The sequence below is a fragment of the Sander lucioperca genome, chromosome 11 (assembly GCF_008315115.2).
Source record: "Sander lucioperca isolate FBNREF2018 chromosome 11, SLUC_FBN_1.2, whole genome shotgun sequence".
NCBI classification, from domain to species: Eukaryota; Metazoa; Chordata; class Actinopteri; order Perciformes; family Percidae; genus Sander; species Sander lucioperca.
The window spans coordinates 35,363,652-35,382,431 of NC_050183.1; the positions used below are offsets into that span (position 1 = coordinate 35,363,652).

Here is an 18,780-nt window from a genome sequence, read left to right on the forward strand (position 1 = left end):
AGGATACTTAACTACTATTGTTATTACAAGTAATAATCATCATCTGAGTTTTAAATCTAATTTCTTAGATGGTACTACATGTGCAGTGTACAGTTTTCCAGTATATGGTAATCATTGATTTGTTTCGTATCTCAGGGTTAAAATCAAACTGAAAGTCGCCCAGGTTCAGTGATCCTTTAAGCCGGTGACACACCAACCCGGCGGCCGACCTTCGGCAGAAAAGGCTAACTGGACTAACTGCCTCTCCGAGTTGGCCAAAAAAAGTGCCTCGGAACACACCGAAGCGATGCCGACTGCCCACGGCAGCTGATTGGACAAACGCGTCACGTGGGTCTGGTTTCTCCGGAAATTCAAAGCCAGACTGTCATGGCGGCTTGTTCAGAATACGATCTCATATTTTACTAAAATAGTTCACCGAAACGTGTTTCTGAAAACATTTTAAGTGAGAAATTTGCCATGCAGTTGCTGAATCTGTCTTCATTTCAGATCGACAAAGGTCAGTTTAAAAGATTTTTGTCAGATTTTGAGAGGCGTTAGTCACGCTAATCCCGCTCGTCATTTCCGGGTAAGCACTCCACCAATCAATCAGATTGGTCATTTGAGTCCGACTGCCGGCAGTGCCCGCCTTCCGACCGTCCGTGTCAGGTCGGCCAAAATGAAAGCCAACGACGGCACGGAACACACCAAACAGACTCGAGTCACCGACCTCGCCAGACTGTCCGACGGCTGATTATCGGGTTAGTGTGTCAGGGGCTTTACAAGCCTCATGTATGTAAAAGACAAGACATGCCATGGAGCCACTTTTCCATTTGCACTTCTGTGCCTCACTGACATCTGCTGGCTGAAGTAGTTGTCAGCATGTACTTAAACCTTTGGTAGGTTCATGATGTCTGAAGGATTAAAAAAAAATAACTATTTCACCAAAATAGACACCAACTAACATGTTTGCCTCATGCTGAGCAAAGTTAAAGAATGTAAGCATTGTACTAATGAGCCATTGAGTACACTGTTACCACCACTTTCTACAGAATGAATGTATCATCTTGCATATACGTGACTGTGCTTCAGGAGCACACTTGCAACAGTTAGTAAACCATGTATAATAGTGTCTGACACAGTAGTACTTCCTAATAATTCAAACGTATTAACATAACTTCTAGGAAACCCTTTGGATATAGCAGATAAGGCTTTTTTTTTTTTGAAGCATCAGGACACGCCTAGAGGTTGATGTTGCTTTTCATTTCTGGCATGTTGCCTTAGCATGTTTTGGCTGAAGCTATCTTCAGGGTACCAACAGGTGGTATTCTGTTTATTGGAAGGAAATGGGGGGTCTTTTGCACATTGGCTATGAATTTCTCAGTACTTTTATAATAGCTGGAGTTTTTAACGTTTTTTTAATTATTGGTATAGGAACGATAGTTTGCTATCATGTGGTTAGTTGCTAAAACACTAGCATGCGCATAGCTTTTTTTAAATTTTTCTTTTTTTTTCTGTCCAACCACCAGGCCTCAGAGAGATGTCTGCATTGCCTGGTCTTGTCAAATCTGTCTTAAAAACTTAAATTTACTATTTGTGCCATAGAACAAAAAAGCTAATACTGTGTTGATATCAAACTAATCAGTAATTTGTTCATTACCAGTTGGACATTTCCTCCTAAACAGTCTTGACTTGTCAATTTTTAAAATTTCCTTTTGTATTTGAACTCCCTTTAATCTGTCTGAAGGCAGACTTCACTTGGCTTTTGCAATTTTTGCTTTTTCTTTACATTTTAGTCTTCTTTTTGTCTTGCACCGCGGTGCCTTTTAAAGCACTTTTTCTTTTCACGCAACATGCTTTCACACGTATCTCAGGTTCCTGTTTACTTTTCAATAGCATTAGGATGTTTCCGGTAAACATCTACTGCATGTGGGAAAGGGGCTATGTAAATTAAATTTTTCCTTTATAGTAATTAAGAGGCCATTGTTAAATACTCACCAGTTCTCATTGTCATTTTGAAGGATAGCAAATAGCCATTTTTATTCTTCTTAATAACAAACACGGCTTCCATTTGAACAGTTGTTCCTGTGTCACCTTGGAGAGTGTGGAACATTATTTAGTTTCATGTGCGATCAGTAACCCATTAGACCGAGTTGGTTGAGCTGATAAATGGTTTGTCTTGATGGCTTTTTTTCTTATTTTTGCCTTGCTTCTTTTTCTGCCATGTGATTCCTCCCACATCTCAACTAAAGATTGAATTAATGTCGGGCTGATGATTATAACCAGCTAAGCTAACTGCACTAACGGCATCAAGTAATCATCACTTAATCCTGAACATGTATACTGACTTATTATCACCAACCTGTACTTAATGTGTGTATGTTTTACTCTCAAGAATAAAGTAATCACTTTTGGGTACCATGAATGTCAGACTTAAAATTCTTTTTCAGATGCAGACCGAAATCAAAAACGCAATGGTGATGTAATTTCTTTAACTGCTTTAACAGAAAGCCCAGTGGTGTTAGACATGCATGTAATTACTGATGAATGAAAGAATGTGCACAGTCCAGATCATGACGGGTAAAGTTTAACCCATAATCTGTCTTCGGGCCCAAATCCTATTGCATTGCTCACATGTCAGAGAAGAAAGAATCCCTTTAGGGGTTGATAGTTGTATTCCAGACACCCGACTGGAGATATTGTGTGTAAAACTCTTCTGCTTTTACATGCAGACTCCAACATACTCCAAATGGTCTTTGTTGACTGCTCCTCACATTAGCCAGTCCCTTTTTTATTTTCGGGATGTGGAGTGTCGTAGAAAAGTTAATTATACTATTGGAATGGAGTGCTCTTCATTGTAACATTAGAAAAAGAAGCCTATATGCCAATGTACATTGCCGTTATATTTAAGGGCAACAAACTTGTATGGTGTTGGGGGTTGGGTCGGACTCGTAAACAAGATTCCTCAACCTAGTTCCAGCTGAGTCTGTGTGCTCCTTGTTTGTACAGGCTTTGTGCCAAGTCATTCCACAGCAAACCCTCGTCGTCCTGCTGTGGAGCCTGACGTATACTCTCTTCCCCTCTCGTGTCATTCCCTGTGAGGCACTTCAGATAAACTATAAACAACTATTTGCCCTCCAGACAAGCCACATTCCTGATAAGTCTTTGCCTGAGCAATTATTTCCGGGTCGAGTAGGACTTCTTTTTCTTTTTTCTTTTTTTTCTTGGCCTTCCCCCACTCCTTTTTCTTCTCTCTAATAGAAGTGGAAGAACAGCTGTGGTGACCTGTGTTTCAGTCAAGAGGATAGCCTAACATTTCATCTGCTTGTTTTGTCTTCTGATTTGTTGTGTAGCGAAGCGCACAGGCAGAACAAAAGCAGAAGAGCCAGTTCTCTGAAATGGAGCCAGGCTTGTATAAGTTTGTAATACATCATTTGTCCTTCTTGTAGAGGGCTCTGAAAACAATGGCAGGGGGAAAGATGTGGGAACCATTACTTGCTTTGGTCTACTCTGTCGTCTTCCCTTTCATTTGTGCTCAATGTGTGTGATGAACCATCCCACTTGTTTTTGTTAAAATGTGCAGCACATGTTTTCTTTCTGTGAGGAAATGACCTAATTCTGGAAAATCTGGTTTATGTAAAGATATATTTGACTGTATGCAACATATTATAGCATAACAAATGTGCTATTGTGTTAAGTTGCACTTATTGTGGAGAGTATGACTGTTGATTTAAACTCCACCCTTTTCAAAAGATCATGCTTGTCCTGTTTAGGAAGAGTCCTTTCTCTTCATGATTCTCTTCTTTTCCACTTACCCAACCCATTGCACTGTAATCTAATTTTAAGGATGCTATTTGTTTGACTTGCATGATTTAACTTAATTTATACAATTTTTAATTGCTGTTTCCCCTCTTCCACAGATTCAGTCGTGGACAGCCCTCAGCTCTCACCCTTCAACTCCAAAGATGCCCTCTGCCTGTCGCCCTCCTTCCAGATGTCGACCCTCAGCCTGCCAGGCCAGGCCCCGTCGCCCCTGCAAAGCCCCATCCTAAACGAGGTGGGCAGCAATGCCAAGCTAGAGGAGGAGGAAGAGGGCAGGAGGAAGGTACACTGCTTACATGCCACCCTTCCACCCCCCCAACCTCACAACCCACTTCAAAAGAGTACAGGGTCTCCCCCAGAAAAGTTGTTTAACCCGGTGGCAAGTGTCTTTTTTTTCAACGAGAGCCCGGCTGGGACCACTCACAGACTGATGGCAGCTTTAATGTAGAGCCCAATAGTTTCCGTGATAACAAAATCATGGATGGAATCATGAAATTTAGAATTTTAAAGAGCTATAAGACAGATTCCACAGTGCCCTACATTAAGTCAGTTCTAAAAGCTAACTGGAAATTTGAAAATATGACTACATCTAAAGGCCCTGACACACCAACCCGATAATCAGCCGTCGGTACTGTCTGGCGAAGTCGGTGACTCGAGTGTTTGGTGTGTTCGGTGTGCCTTCATTTGGGCCGACCTGACTTGCTGGGGCGGAGGGCGGGCAGTCGGACTCGATTACCAATCTGATTGCTGGAGTGCTAACCCGGAAATGGCGAGCGGGATGAGTGATGGGCTCCTCTCAAAATCTGACGCAAATCTTTTAAACTGTCCTTTGTCGATCTGATTCAGCAACTGTATGGCCCATTTCTCGCTTAAAATGTTTTCAGAAACACGTTTCAGTGAACTATTTTCGTAAAATACGAGATCGTATTTCGAACAAGCCGCCATTACTATCAGCTGGAGAAGCCAGACCCACGTAACACGTTCGTCATTTCCGGTTTTCATTTTTTGGGCGACAATACAGATTGGTGCCACCTGCTGTTATGGAGACGTATTACATCTCGGGCATGCGCAGAACGTACGCTCATGTCTGTGTCGCTTCACTGTGTTCCGAGGCGCTTTTTGGACCTCAGGGAGCCGACTGATCAGTCTGACTGCCTTTTCTGCCAACGGTCGGCCGTCGGGTTGGTGTGTCAGGGCCTTTAGTTTCCAGCCAAGTTTCCCCACAGTAAAGAAACTTAAAAAAAAATACATAACAAAATAATTCCCAGTGGCTTAGGCCCAGTGAGCCACCGGGCTTGCAATACACTGGGGAAAACCCTGGAGTAGAAATCGGGGAACCCTTGTAATTTATAATAGATAGCAATTTTCAAACTGTTTGTTAGTAATGGAGGGAAAGAAAGTAAGATTTGAATTTTCTTATGGTGGGTATGTTGACCAACACTCAATTTTAAAACGTCTGTCCCTCTTCTCCCTCAGCGATATCCCACCGACAAGGCCTACTTCATTGCCAAAGAGATTCTGACCACAGAGCGGACGTACCTGAAAGACCTCGAGGTTATCACTGTGGTGAGTATTTTATTTTATGGATTTATTTTACTTTTTTGGCTGGATTTACCAAGGCAATGTACAAATAATGTCATTAAAAAAACAAATGTAGAAGCCTGGACTGTATATGCCTTTTTTTAATTTTTTTTTTAAATAATGTGCATCAAAGGATAAAAATCTAAATAATAAATAACAGAAATTTAAAAAAATAATGAATATAACAATTGTGATACTGAAAAAGCAAAATGTTTGACCTTTCTACAGAACCAAGCCCTTAGGGTGTACCTTAATAATTCACTAGGATAAACTTCTTAACATAAAAGAAATGATGAGTGTAAAGGAATAATATACAAGATTCACCTTCCCATCATGAAAATTCTTTCCATCATAGAAATATTGTTGATGATGAGGTATTTCTAGAAATGGGCTATTTGCCTGCAGGACTTCATCAGAAACAGGTGTTTAATGCCAGTTAACATTTTCTGAAGGCAGAGCACTAGAGTTGTACCCAAATCAGAATTTTCCAAGGCCACACTGAATCACCAGCTTTTAGAAATACTGTATTAATTCACTCCTCTGCCCAGTTATGGCGTTTTTCCATTACATGGTACCTGCTCGACTCGCCTAGACTCTACTCGCCTTTTTTGTTTTTCCATTACGAAAAAAAAGTACCTGGTACTAGCTAACGGGTACTTTTTTTTTAGTATCACCTCCGTCGAGGTTCCAAGCGAGCTGAGGCGATACCAAAAGGTGACGTGAAAACCTGCAGACTACTGATTGGTCGGAGAGAATCGTCACTAATCGCTGCGTCATGATTGCTAGCGACTGACGGACGTGTCCTGAACAAACCCGCCATGTTTAAATAGTTTAGCCAGCGGTGGTTTTTTTTTTTTTTTTTTTTTGCCGCCTCTAGCTTCTTTTGAAACTACATTTTTCTTCTGGCTGTGGCAACAGCCACATGCCGAGAGTCAAAAACAACACACCTTCGACGTTCTGTGCGTGTGTCACGTTAGGTCACGGCAGTTTCCTGCGGCGTCGCTATGACGACCAGCCGCGCTCGCCTCAGGCATGAGGCGGTACTCAATCTGCAATGGAAAATGGAGGCACCGCGGTAAGCCATGTAGAGTAGAGCTTGTACTAGCAGTGGGTAAGCGCCATTACAGTACAGTCCAGCACACCTGCAGAGCACCTGCCTCACACTAAACTCCTAAACCAGCCTACATGGGTCTCATGTTTATAGATGGCCATTTTATCCTGTGTTGCTCTGACACAGCTATATAAAAGTGCAGTGATTAGACTGACATTAGATTCAACTCGGGGGGTGATGATTAGAATAATTAAAATTTAGGGGGCAGCCCTACAGGGCACTTAAATATCTATAATTTAAATGTAATTTCTACTTACAGCAAATCTTTAGGAACCAACCTCTAGCCAGAAAGGACTTAATAATAGGATTGGAGAGATTCCTACTTGGAATCGTTTCAAAAATTCCGATTCCAGTGGAATCGTTTCTTTATTGGAATAGTTTGGAGGATTTGGTTTCAAATCTGATCATGGGTTCCAAATTTAACATGCGCAAGTTTTGGTTTCCATGGCGGCCAGGCGCTTGTTGTGTTGCAGCCATAGATTGTTCTATATCTATGGTTGCAGCCTTGGAGCACAGTTAGCAGCACTCTAGTGTGGCTTTATTTTACGGTGAAAAAGCCCAGTAAAACTGCAACCCACCATTGAATCAAAATAAAACGTTCCTCTTATTTGTGAAATAAGCATGTGACCAGTTTCAACTCCACCCCTCAAAGAATCTGAATCGAGAATCGATAAGAACCGGAATCGAAAGGAAGAATCGGAATTGGAATCAGAATTGTTAAAATCCCAACCCTGCTTAATAATGGCAGAGACCAGAACACATGATAATGATTTGCTTTGTGTGAAAACTTCAGTTTCTTCCAACAAAGCTCAACACATTTGAACATTGTAACTCACAAATTCTTTCGTTTTCCTTGGGTATACTTTGGTTGCTTTTCTATTTCTGTTTTATATACAGTGTGTTAGGTATTGTTTGTTGGAGACTAAACCACTAAAAATGTTGGGCTTATTAGTTTGAAAACTTTACTGTCCCCTGATGAGGAAAGGGACAATATGCCTTTCCTGTTTGAGCCACAACTCGTAAACCTGACTTAATCATCGTGTGTACATACCAGTCTATCTATAAAGAGAGTATATGCATTAATAGTGTGCTGTCCCTCTCCTGTTCCCAGTGGTTTCGCAGCGCTGTGATCAAAGAAAACGCCATGCCCGAAGGCCTGATGACCCTCCTCTTCTCCAACATCGACCCCATCTATGAGTTCCATCGAAGCTTTCTCAAGGAGTTAGACCAGAGGCTGGCTCTCTGGTAGGTGCTCCTACAGGGTTTCTCTGTGTGGTGGTGGTGGTGGTGGTGGTGGTGGTGGTGATGATGATGGTGTGGAAGCCTCTGATGAGATGCTCATAAAGACCAAATCTGTCCGTTTCCTCAGGGAGGGGCGCTCTAATGCTCACGTCAAAGGGGACTACCAGAGGATTGGTGATGTGATGCTGAGGAACATGTGTGCTCTAAAAGTAAGAATGCATTGTTAGTTCTCTAATTAACATCGCCCTCCCCTTTACATGTTTGACTGACACACAGAATGTCCTGTAATTTCACGCTGTATGCGATTCGTTGTCCTTCTTAGGAATTCACCAGCTTCCTGCAGAAACATGATGAGGTGTTAACAGAGCTGGAGAAAGCCACCAAGAGGCTGAAGAAGCTTGAGACGGTCTACAAAGAGTTTGAGCTGCAGAAAGTCTGCTACTTGCCCCTCAACACATTCCTGCTCAAGCCCATCCAACGCCTCATGCACTACAAACTCATCCTGGAGAGACTGTGCAAGCATTATTCTCCCACCCACCGTGACCATGACGCCTGCAAGGGTGAGTTTCCCATAAGTGAAACAACAACTGAACTGGTGGGGACGCAAGGCCGACTGTGGCGTCGCCAGACGTTGCCTTTGTCTTGACGAAAAAATTTGCACTTGAACACACCGCAAAGACTAAAGCCTAAAGACTACCACGTACGTTCTGCTCCTGCGTGAGAGGAAATAACTCTCCATGCCAGCAGCCGGCGGTAATCTATTTGTCATTCGAAAAGGGAAACCGAACACAAACGTTGCAATGATACCCACAACTAAACAGCGTTTGCCTGAATCAGCATCAGCAGAACCGAACAGAGCCTACGGTCCCTCTGCTTCACTCCAGCGGACACCGGGAGATGGCTATCCAGACTGTCCATCTCCCGGGCTGTCATCAGTTCTCTCTGCAAAAAAGTCTCCCTGCGGTGGGAGCGGAGAGACCGTTTGGCCGCTGGCTGCTACTTCCACCCATGTGACAAAAGAGAGTGAATGAAACATTAAGTTGTTAGATTTTACTTAAATTATATATCGGTTAACATCATAGAACATGTTGTAGATGCTGCGTCACTTACTCTTCCAGTTATGGGAGTAGTACTTAGCTGGATATTTGTGGGTTTATTTCAAATGATTATTCTAAGAAAGTAGGCCTGTCCTAGATTAAAGAAATTCTTAGTCCACCAACACTCATACCGTTTAGTCAACTAATCGATTAGTTGATTTAATCGACAGATCTGTAAATTGAGTTTCTCCACAAAGAATCATGCAAAAACATTTGAAATGTTGTATTTTTGGAAATAAGTCATTTTGCATGAAAAATGCATAAAAAAACTGCTTATCAACTAAGACCAAAGCGACTGATTAGTCGACTAATATGAAAGAAATATGAGTATTTATAACTTTTTAGTACAAAAATCTACAAATTGAAGATTAAAAAAAAAAGTTTGTTTCTCAAAATGGACTGAGTGAGTTTCTAAAATAAACTTCTCTTGGCTCTGTTGAGATGGTTAGAAGACACCAATGAGAGTATTTTGGATTCACATAATTTTGTATTTCCTTCCAGAGGCTCTGAAGGAAGTGGCTGAGATGGCCACTCAGCTCCAGAGCAGTCTCATCCGGCTGGAGAATTTCCAGAAGCTAACAGAGCTACAGAGAGACCTGATTGGTATAGAGAACTTAACAGCGCCAGGCAGGGTGAGTGCACCGACACGGAGCAGAGGGTAGGGGGTGCTGGGAAACTAACTAACCGGGCTAACTGACAACCTGCTGTTTTTAGGAGTTCATACGAGAGGGATGTCTGTACAAGCTTACCAAGAAAGGACTGCAGCAACGGATGTTTTTCCTGGTAAGTACAAATCGACTACTTCTTAAACTGTAATTAAAGCGTCGACGCTTACAAATAAATGTACTTAGAAATCACTCTAAATGTTTGTTCTGTTGTCTTCTCAGTTCTCAGACATGCTCCTCTACACAAGCAAAGGTGTTACAGCGACCAATCAGTTCAAAGTGCATGGCCAGCTGCCCCTTCACGGCATGATCGTGAGTGTATACGCTCTAGTTCACCTCTTCTAACTTTTGGCCCTTGTTGCCTTCATCAGTCCCGTAGAGATCCAGCTCCAGGTACACTGTTAGAAGAATAGTGATACCTGATGGGGAGATGTTTTCAGTACTCCATGTGATGTGATCAGTGTGTCAGTGTGTTGAGAAGGGAGGGCCTGGGTCTCCTAACTTTGCATGTCTCTGCTTTACTCCTGGCTGCAGCTCATAGTGCTGGATATACCGGTAAGTCCTCTGAGCTCCGCCAGCTGGGATGCCCAGGGTTGTACCGATTCCGAATGTCTTTTTTTTCTTTTCTTTTTTTTTACATTCAAAGCTTCTATAGAGGTTTTCGAATGCAGCTTTTAATGTCTGTAAATCAACTTTCTTTAATGAATATAACTCTCAACATAAATACATGTAGGCAGCAGGCTAATCTAATAAGGGCATAACATAATGATGGAGTAATTATCGGGCCATTAGGCTTATAGCAACATTATGCTATAACAAAAACAACGCTCTGGAGTTATTGGAAATGTTTGTATCACACAAGTCTGAAACAATTCTACGCAGCCACAACGGGAATCTAATTCTCCAAATAGTAGAATACTAATAGTATTAGTTTAGTTTAATCTTTATCTGCAGCTGTGCAGAAATACCGGGTTTAAACATAATGAATGGACTGGCAAAAAAAAAAAAGAAGCTGCACAACATTCAAATGTTGATTTGGAATTTGAATGTCAACGTTATGAATGAAGCTTCGGACTGTTCGGTACAGCCCTATGGATGCACAAACCCTACCCTCTCTTCTCCCTTGCTTCTGTAGACAAAAACCAAAAACTTCAGATTGCTCAAGATGCAGAATCATGTCAGTCCTTGCAACTATTTGTAGTTGTAGATCTAGCCAAAATTGAACCATCTCAAATGGTAAAATGTAAGCAGGACATTGTTTCTTGCCAAACTGATGTGTGTTTTGGACTTTACCACGGCTGCTGAAAGGAGGCTAAATGAAAAGAAGGACATGAACTGATCACGGTTGACCTCCACACAGATGCATACAGATGTTTCAGTAGAGGCTCTCTGGCAGGTCCGTCTGGGACTTGAGTCAGACATTTTCCGACTGTGTTTCCCCCTTTTTATTCTTAAGCTTAAAACATTCATTGTAAACAAATGTGTTCCGATGTTTGGCTTATGTTTTCTGGTTTTCTCTTTTGTTTGTAGGTTGAGGAAAGTGAAAATGAGTGGTCAGTCCCCCACTGCTTCACCATCTACTCTGCTCAGAGGACCATTGTTGTGGCTGCCAGGTGAGAAAGTGACTGGGGGAAGAGTGAAGTGAGATTTTTTTCTATTGTTCTACAAGTTAGGGTGCGTTCAGACCAAAGAAAGCAATCCAGCGAATAGCTGCAGGGTTGTGCGGCGGTGGGAGCGTCACTTAAATGGCCCATTTGTGTGACGTTGGGTTGCGTTTCTCCAAAAGTTGAATCTGTCTCAACTTTTCGCCACAAGCCGCTGTAGGTTTTTTTCGGCTCTCCCGGACCGCCTGACTGTATGTGAACGCAGGCTTACGCTATAGTGTTGCTCTAAACAGTATACAGATAATCTCATATTATAAGAAGCTGGTTATGTCGTGTTAGGCAAATTTAAGAATGATAGAAATTAGAAATGCATACTTAACTGCAAGTTTATGAAAAACTACTTAATAACATCATGTTGTTGTTGTAATTCAACTTGTGATTTCAGCTCTCAAGTGGAGATGGGGAAGTGGATTGAGGACCTAAACATAGCTATTGACATGGCCAAGAAGTCCCAAGAGAAATCCAGCATCTTTTTTGACGCTGGACTAGGCGATCACTCAAACCGTAAGAGTTTTTATTGCCTCCATGTATTGCCTGAAGGTGTGCGACAACTGCAGTACTTATTGAGTAAAGATTTTTTTTTTTTTTGTATACTTTCCTCAGCTGAATAACATTTTTAAAAAGCGTTTTCCTTGGGATATAGCACACATTCAAATGTAGAATTAATCCCTTCCTTCCCTTCAAACAACTTCCCGTCCCCCCCCCCCCCTCAGGATCGTCTGATGAGGTTTCTCTGGAGCAGGAGTCGGAGGACGACATGAACTCTTCCCGCACATCTCTGGACAAGCAGACACACCACCGCGCCAACACCACCATGCATGTGTGCTGGCATCGCAACACCAGTGTGTCTATGTCTGATCACAGTCAGGCGGTGGAGGTACTCCTCCTCTGCCCACATTTAGACACACGTACACGCCCATTTACACACAAACACACACACACACACACACACACACACACACACACACACACACACACACACCCCCCGAATACGTTTCCAAAAACACAGACGATAAGTAGTTTTACTCACATGTAAATGACATTCATCACTGCATCGGTGGATTTGAGACAAACGGCTGTCATCGCTCTTGGGTCCATCTCTGCGTTTCACCTTTTCTTTCTAACCTTTTTTAGGTTTCCTTTAATGTCTCTCTCTCTCTCTCTCTCTCTCTCTCTCTCTCTCTCTCCCCCCCCCCCGGGTGACTGTAAATATCCTGTGTTTCTACTGTCTCTACTGTTTGACTGAAGCATGTTCTGGAAGGCTCATTGTTCTTGATCCCTTATGCCATTATAGGATATTAATCATTTTTAATAAAATAACTTCTCTGACACATTCTTACTCCACAGACCTTGAGGACTTCCTAACTGCTCTTTCTTCCCCCTCCCCTTTTCTTCATCTCAAAGCTAACATGCTAACACTTTCTCTACACCCTTTCTTCCTTTATGTCTCTTCACCCTCTCAGTCTACGGCTCTCCGGCTATCTCACCAGAGCTTCCTCCCCGCTATCTCCTCGGTCAGGGCCAAAGACCAAACACCATCACACACGTTTGCTGGTACCGAAACCAGAACCTCTCTCTCACTGATTATCTGCACATGAACCAGGTACTAGAGCCACAATAGATTATTAGAAGAAGTGCAGTTATTGTACTTAACTCCCTCAAGTCTCTGTAGAAAGCATAACTGAGTAAAAACAGCTATTTGTCATTTTATCACATGTTGAAATTCAGTCAAAAACCTTGATTGTAAGTGTTCTATTGAGATTTCACACTGGTTTATTTATTGATATATCACGTCTTATAGCCTCCATATCTCAGAAGATACAAAACACACCGATTGTTGCACCCGCACCTAAATCAAAAAATCCATTCCAGTTTATTCAATCACACATAATTAACGACTCAATATAACAGTAATAAAATGGAGTAATGGAAGACAACACACACATTTTAATCATTTATTTATGTCCACATGAAGAAAAACAGTACAGGGACACAAATAATACCGATGCAATACAATACATACACAAACTCATGGACCAGTGACACACAGCAAATCTTCACAATATCACTTAACAAGCATAATACTCACTTCTTAAGGGTATAAGTGGCACAATACTCAGTTCTTAAGGGTATAAGTAGCAGCGTCTCCGCCATATGTGGCGGCTGCCAATAATAGCAGATATGGCACAGTACTTTGCAAGTTGTTTAGCCCTCTTTTTGGCCACACACACACACACATACCCACACACACACACCACTAACCACAGCTCTCGGGTTTGAGACAGAAGTGAGCCGTCCAGTGAGATGAGCAGGAAAACACAATTAATTAGAGTTAAGAGCATGCCTCCACACTTTAACAGCCCTAACTAATCCACAACCGTTTTCTATGTAATCAGTGCAATGTGTCACAAGCAAGCGCTTACACACAGACACTGACCTTTATTTTGAGTTTATGATGAAACATCAGCTACGATCATGCATGTATCACTGTCTAACCTTGATATTTTCTGTGTAGAACCAGCTGTCAGGTTACCTCCTGAGGAAGTTCAAGAACAGTAATGGCTGGCAGAAACTCTGGGTTGTTTTCACCAACTTCTGCTTGTTCTTCTACAAGACTCACCAGGTCAGCAGACACAAGCTGAGATGAATTATTCCTGCTGGAGTACAAGACATTAAAAACATGCAAGAGTGAGGCGAGTGTGTCTGTATTCAGAAAGCGTGTCTGTCTCGGTTTGCAGGATGACTTCCCGCTGGCTAGCCTCCCCCTGCTCGGTTACACGGTCAGCACCCCCGAAGAGTCGGACGGCATTCACAAGGAGTACGTCTTCAAGCTGCAGTTCAAGTCCCACGTTTACTTTTTCCGGGCAGAAAGCGAGTACACCTTTGAAAGGTATATGACTTGTTTCTAATCCCCACAACACTGTAGTACGTTCCACAGGTCAGCCTAAAAGTCGCGTAGTACCGGTTTCAAACCTGTCTGCTGTCTTGTCTTCACAGATGGATGGAGGTGATTAAGAGTGCAGCCAGCACTACGGGCCGGATGAGCCTGCTCATACCCAAAGGAGGTCCCATGGAGATAAACGGAAACTGAATCCAACATCATGTATCTGGAGGCTGGGCCTCTGGGACATCAGAAAGACAATCCAGTCTCGTTCTCGGTGTCATCTTTTAATGTGAAGGGAAGACAATAACAACTGGAGACTGAAATATACTGCCAGTTTGAGCATTAACCTTTCTCAGCCCAAGGATTTAATTCTAATGGTCTGTGCATGTTTCTTGATTAATGATGTAAATGATAACATTTGTTTCAGTATACAGGATATAATGAAAGGGAGACGTGTACATTTTGATCAGTTTTTGCATGTGTATTGCTGTTCACACACACTGACGGGAAATACTGTTATATGGGACCAACTCCAACGCAAAGGGCTTCACTTAAGGCTTTTTGAAGGACTTTTCTATTTTGCACATGACTGAAGCTTTGTTGGGCACAGCACTGTGCTATGACTGGGACACAGATGATACAGTATGTGGAAAATGAAGGTACGTGATAGTTATGTGCTCCATGCATTGTACTTTTGAAAGAGTCAGGTGTGTGTGAGAGAGAGATATAGGCGAGCAGAAAGTTCACGGGATGTTGAAACGAGTTCATGAGTAGAAGTCATTCAATTTTGGATATGCATAGGGAGTTTTGAGAAAGTTGTGCTGCTCTTAGCACAGTGACATACAAGCAATTTTTTGGTTTCAAACATTTGGCAACATTTCTGAGTGTTTTAAAAATAAACCTGTATGGACTATTGGTATAATCAGTATTTATTTCTATCTGAGGCTTTATTTTCCTGTGAATGAAGGGATGTTTTGAATGTTTAAAAGGGAGCTCTTCTGCTTACATCTGTAGTTAGGCAGCGTTATGGCCAGTTTGGTGCTACATTTCTCTCTTTAATATCAAATGTAATCAAGTGTATCTTGTTTTTTTTTTTGTTTTTTTTGCATAGGGATAACAATTTGAGGAAATATTGTGCAGTGGTTACTCTAGTGTGTACTCTTTGTAAAAGTTACAGATTTTCCTTCTAAAAGCAAACCAGAAGAACATATTTTGAAGTAATTGTACTTTGGTGATGATGTCTTGCTGTGTGTCGAACTGTTTTAGACAAATGGGAGCTGACTTTTGGGAGACACCAGTGATGCTTATTGTCAGTTATTTAGTGCGCTACATGCACACATGGTATTATTTAGTATAATTTTTGTACGAAGACTGGAATCTTTACTGTGTGTGTGTATCTGTCTGTGTGTGTGTGTGTCTGTCTGTCTCTGCGTGCGTGTGTGTGCGTGGGTGTGTGTGTGTGTGTGTGTGTGTGTGTGTGCGTGGGTGTCTCTGTGTGTGTGTGTGTGTGTGTGTGTGTGTGTGTGTGTGTCTGCGCATACGTGTCTCTGCCTGCCACTGGAGACGATCTCCAAACCATCTGACATTCTGTGTGTGTGTAAGAGACTGACTGTTTAACATACAGAATGTTTCTCCTATTTATTAGCATGTCATCAGGGCCATGCTCCTGAATGCCCCCATGTAGTCTTCATGTTATTCTGTTGAAACCCTAACAAATAAAAGATCGTTGCAGTCACACTTTCTGTGGCTTTGTGTTGATACTTAGTGTTGTTTTACATACACTGTGTTGCAGATTTATCAAAAAACATCTTGTCAGCAGATATCCACCAAATGTTTAGTTGTAGACTTACATTTATTTAGTATATAAAGTTCCTTTACATTTTACCGGTATGAAAGGCTTAAATTGCTAGAATACGACTGTTTACGCAACAATGACGGATCATTTTTTAGCCACCAGTTTGCACCATCATTTTAAATTGAGCCATTTCCAAATCTTGTCTTGGCATTAAAGACAACCTGCATTTACACATGATTTAAAATTAAACAAACTTTCTTTATATAGCAAATTAAGTACAGGTTGGTGTACAAAGTGCTTTACAGATGAATCACAAGCTGATAAGGTACATATGTAAACAAAACCATTTTGGGCCAAATGTACTTGAAAATTATGAAAATGTGTTAATAAACCACTATGTTAAAATTAATTGAAAACTAGAATAAACATTTTAGACACTATACAATTATTTTTTTTTAAATGAAGTGGGGCATAAAATATTCTAATCAAAAACCAGGTTAAAGAAGTGTAAATGTAGTTTAAAGATATCAACATTTACATGAGTAAACCGTTCCAATGGCTCAGAGCATAAAAACTAAGAGCTGCCTCGCCAAACATTTTTGTCCTGCTCTTTGAAACAACTAAAAGAATAGTGCCATTGGACCTGAAGCATTTCAGACAAGTGGGCTGGTGCATGACCATGCAGTGCTTTAAAGACAAGTAAAATCATGTTATAATCAATATGGGAACTGACAAGCAGTGGTGGATGAAGATGTTTTACTTAACCTTTGTGTTGTCTTCCTGTCCACCATGAACTTGTTGTCTTTGTTTATGGTGCTTTTTCAATGCTTTTGACACCTTTTTTTTGTCACTTGTTTTAACACTTTCTTTGTACATGATCAATAAACCTAATTTATTATACCTAATTTGAGTTGAAACAAAGCAGAAATTATGAATTATTTTGACTAATAGTTAAGATCAGAGGATGTTGAGTGGATCACAGACTGGTATATGTCAAAGTTTAGTCAGGATACTGTTTTAAAACCATTTAAAAAATTTTTTGAAGTGCTATGAAATTGAATAAAACACCCAAAATGCAATGAAAGTAATCATTAAGTTTAACCTGTGAAGAATGTTGCATGGTTTCTATCCATGCATCCAAGTTATTTTTGGGCAATTTGGTTGAAAGATCCATTTCTGTTATAAAAACTTTGAAAACGGGTCAAATTTGACCCGAGGACAACACAAGGGTTAAGTAGTATTAATACCACAATGTAAAAAAAAAAAAAAAAGACATGCATTGAAAATATTACTTAAGTGAAAGTATATCAGTATTAAAAGTAAAAGTACTAACCTTATGCAGAAAAATGTCCCCTCTGACGGTTATACTATTTACATATTATATCATTAGATTATTTTACTTGTGCATTAATATAAAAGCAGGATTTTGCTGTTTTAGTTGGATGAGGTGAAGCGTATTTGTAACTTTTTTTATATAAGGCTGCAATTAATCATTTTCATTATGGATTCATCTGCTGATTACTTTCTCCATTAAACGATTGATTATTTTGTATAAATTCTGAAAATGGTGAGAATGTCCATCACAATTACCCAGAGCCCAAAGTGACACCTTTACAATGCTTGTTTTGTCCAACCAACAGTTACAAACCTCATAATTATTAAAAGGAAAATCAGAACATTCTTATAAAGGAAAAGCTGGAAGAAATAATTGACGTATCAATGTCAATCGACTAATCAGTTTATCGCAGCTAGCAATTCTTTAATTGCTGTTAAAATGGGGAGAAATGCATGCAATACATGCTGCAATGATATGCACAATATGCATTCAAACTTGTGCTGATATGAGGTGTCTGTATTCTGAGGACTGAACGTGTGATTTAGAGTGTAAAACTGAGCCAAAGCAGTTCGTAAAATACTGTATCAACACCTCAGCTGACACATGGGGAAATGGTATGTTGCTAGAGGGTTTGGTGCTGCAAATATATTGTGAAATGAAGGTAACAAGAAAAAGAAAATGTCTCCCTGAGCCTTTTTCGTGATCAAATTGTCAGTCACAGTTTTATGAGTTCTGCAAATCTGCTGAGCAGTCCTAAACAAAGCAGGGCATTCCTCAGGCATGTCCAAACAGCATGAACAGAGGGCGGGCTGGCTTCCCCAGAAATGACAATATTGCTCGTCTGCCAAGCAAAATTATCGAAACGATTTTCTGTTAGGGAGTGAAGAAGGTGTGTAGCTGCTTGCTCTCATAGTGTTTGGCGTTCAAAATAAAAAATAACATGGCTACACAGTACCACCACATCAACTAGGGCATCATGGTAGCCAAAAAGTATGACCAATACTTAAATACTCAAACTTATACAACCAAAGTACTGTACTTTATACATTTACTCCACTGCCTTCATCTAACAGGTCTAGTTAATAGACAGTTTACAACATTTTGATAAGCACTTAAAATATGTTGCATTCCATGTGACAAAACTCAGTGTGTCATAGAGGGAACACATAATAACTAACCTTCCTCATTTGAATTACAATGAAATGAGTATAGGACGACACCAGGTGACTGTAAGCGTTCACCTTATAACACTGAAACACTGAATTTTGTAACTAGAAAGACACCAATAATTCTGATAAAACTTATTTTAATGCTGAGCGTCCCAGGGCCATTACTACAAAGGTGAGGTGGTATTACAAATGAAATGCTATTATGCAATTGGGCTCTTAGGATCATTATTTAGTCACATCCAATTTCTACAGTGCCAAGACTTATAAATATGATGCCAGTATGCAGAAACAGGGAAGGGGAAAAAGGTGATAATAATATTAACATAGTTTCACTATTTCAATCATTAATATTTTCACTTTATGCGGAACTCTAAACCTAACTTACCTAGGCTATAGCTAGCTGACATGTGTCAGACCTGGCTGTAAATTTACTCACCA

The 18,780-nt window shown here is 40.8% G+C and overlaps 1 protein-coding gene and 1 long non-coding RNA gene across 8 annotated transcripts in view; one reads left to right on the forward strand and one right to left on the reverse strand.

Annotated features, from left to right (window-relative positions):
* Positions 1-15,239, forward strand: part of farp2 (FERM, RhoGEF and pleckstrin domain protein 2) — a 34,312-nt gene extending 19,073 nt beyond the window's left edge. The window contains exons 14-28 of one of the 7 annotated variants that reach the window (XR_004898698.1): positions 3,897-4,081; positions 5,275-5,364; positions 7,602-7,735; positions 7,860-7,941; positions 8,055-8,292; positions 9,331-9,461; positions 9,544-9,612; positions 9,717-9,806; positions 10,029-10,049; positions 11,025-11,107; positions 11,544-11,662; positions 11,872-12,035; positions 12,622-12,761; positions 13,674-13,781; positions 13,897-14,040. Coding sequence is in view for 6 of the 7 variants with exons in the window: in XM_031318187.2 (XP_031174047.1) it covers positions 3,897-4,081; positions 5,275-5,364; positions 7,602-7,735; positions 7,860-7,941; positions 8,055-8,292; positions 9,331-9,461; positions 9,544-9,612; positions 9,717-9,806; positions 10,029-10,049; positions 11,025-11,107; positions 11,544-11,662; positions 11,872-12,035; positions 13,674-13,781; positions 13,897-14,048; positions 14,156-14,249 (1,760 nt within the window). In the remaining variant the exon portion in view is untranslated. Of the gene's footprint in view, positions 1-3,896; positions 4,082-5,274; positions 5,365-7,601; positions 7,736-7,859; positions 7,942-8,054; positions 8,293-9,330; positions 9,462-9,543; positions 9,613-9,716; positions 9,807-10,028; positions 10,050-11,024; positions 11,108-11,543; positions 11,663-11,871; positions 12,081-12,130; positions 12,319-12,621; positions 12,762-13,673; positions 13,782-13,896; positions 14,049-14,155 lie in introns of those variants that run through there. The other 6 variants (XM_031318189.2, XM_031318190.2, XM_031318187.2 and 3 more) reach the window with 6 other exon arrangements.
* Positions 15,240-15,491: 252 nt separating this feature from the next.
* LOC118496202 lies at positions 15,492-16,301 on the reverse strand. The gene is made up of 2 exons (XR_004898702.1): positions 15,584-16,301; positions 15,492-15,531 (listed from the first exon to the last, which is right to left on the reverse strand). It is a non-coding gene; the product is annotated as an uncharacterized LOC118496202 (long non-coding RNA).
* Between the last annotated feature and the right edge of the window lie 2,479 nt (positions 16,302-18,780).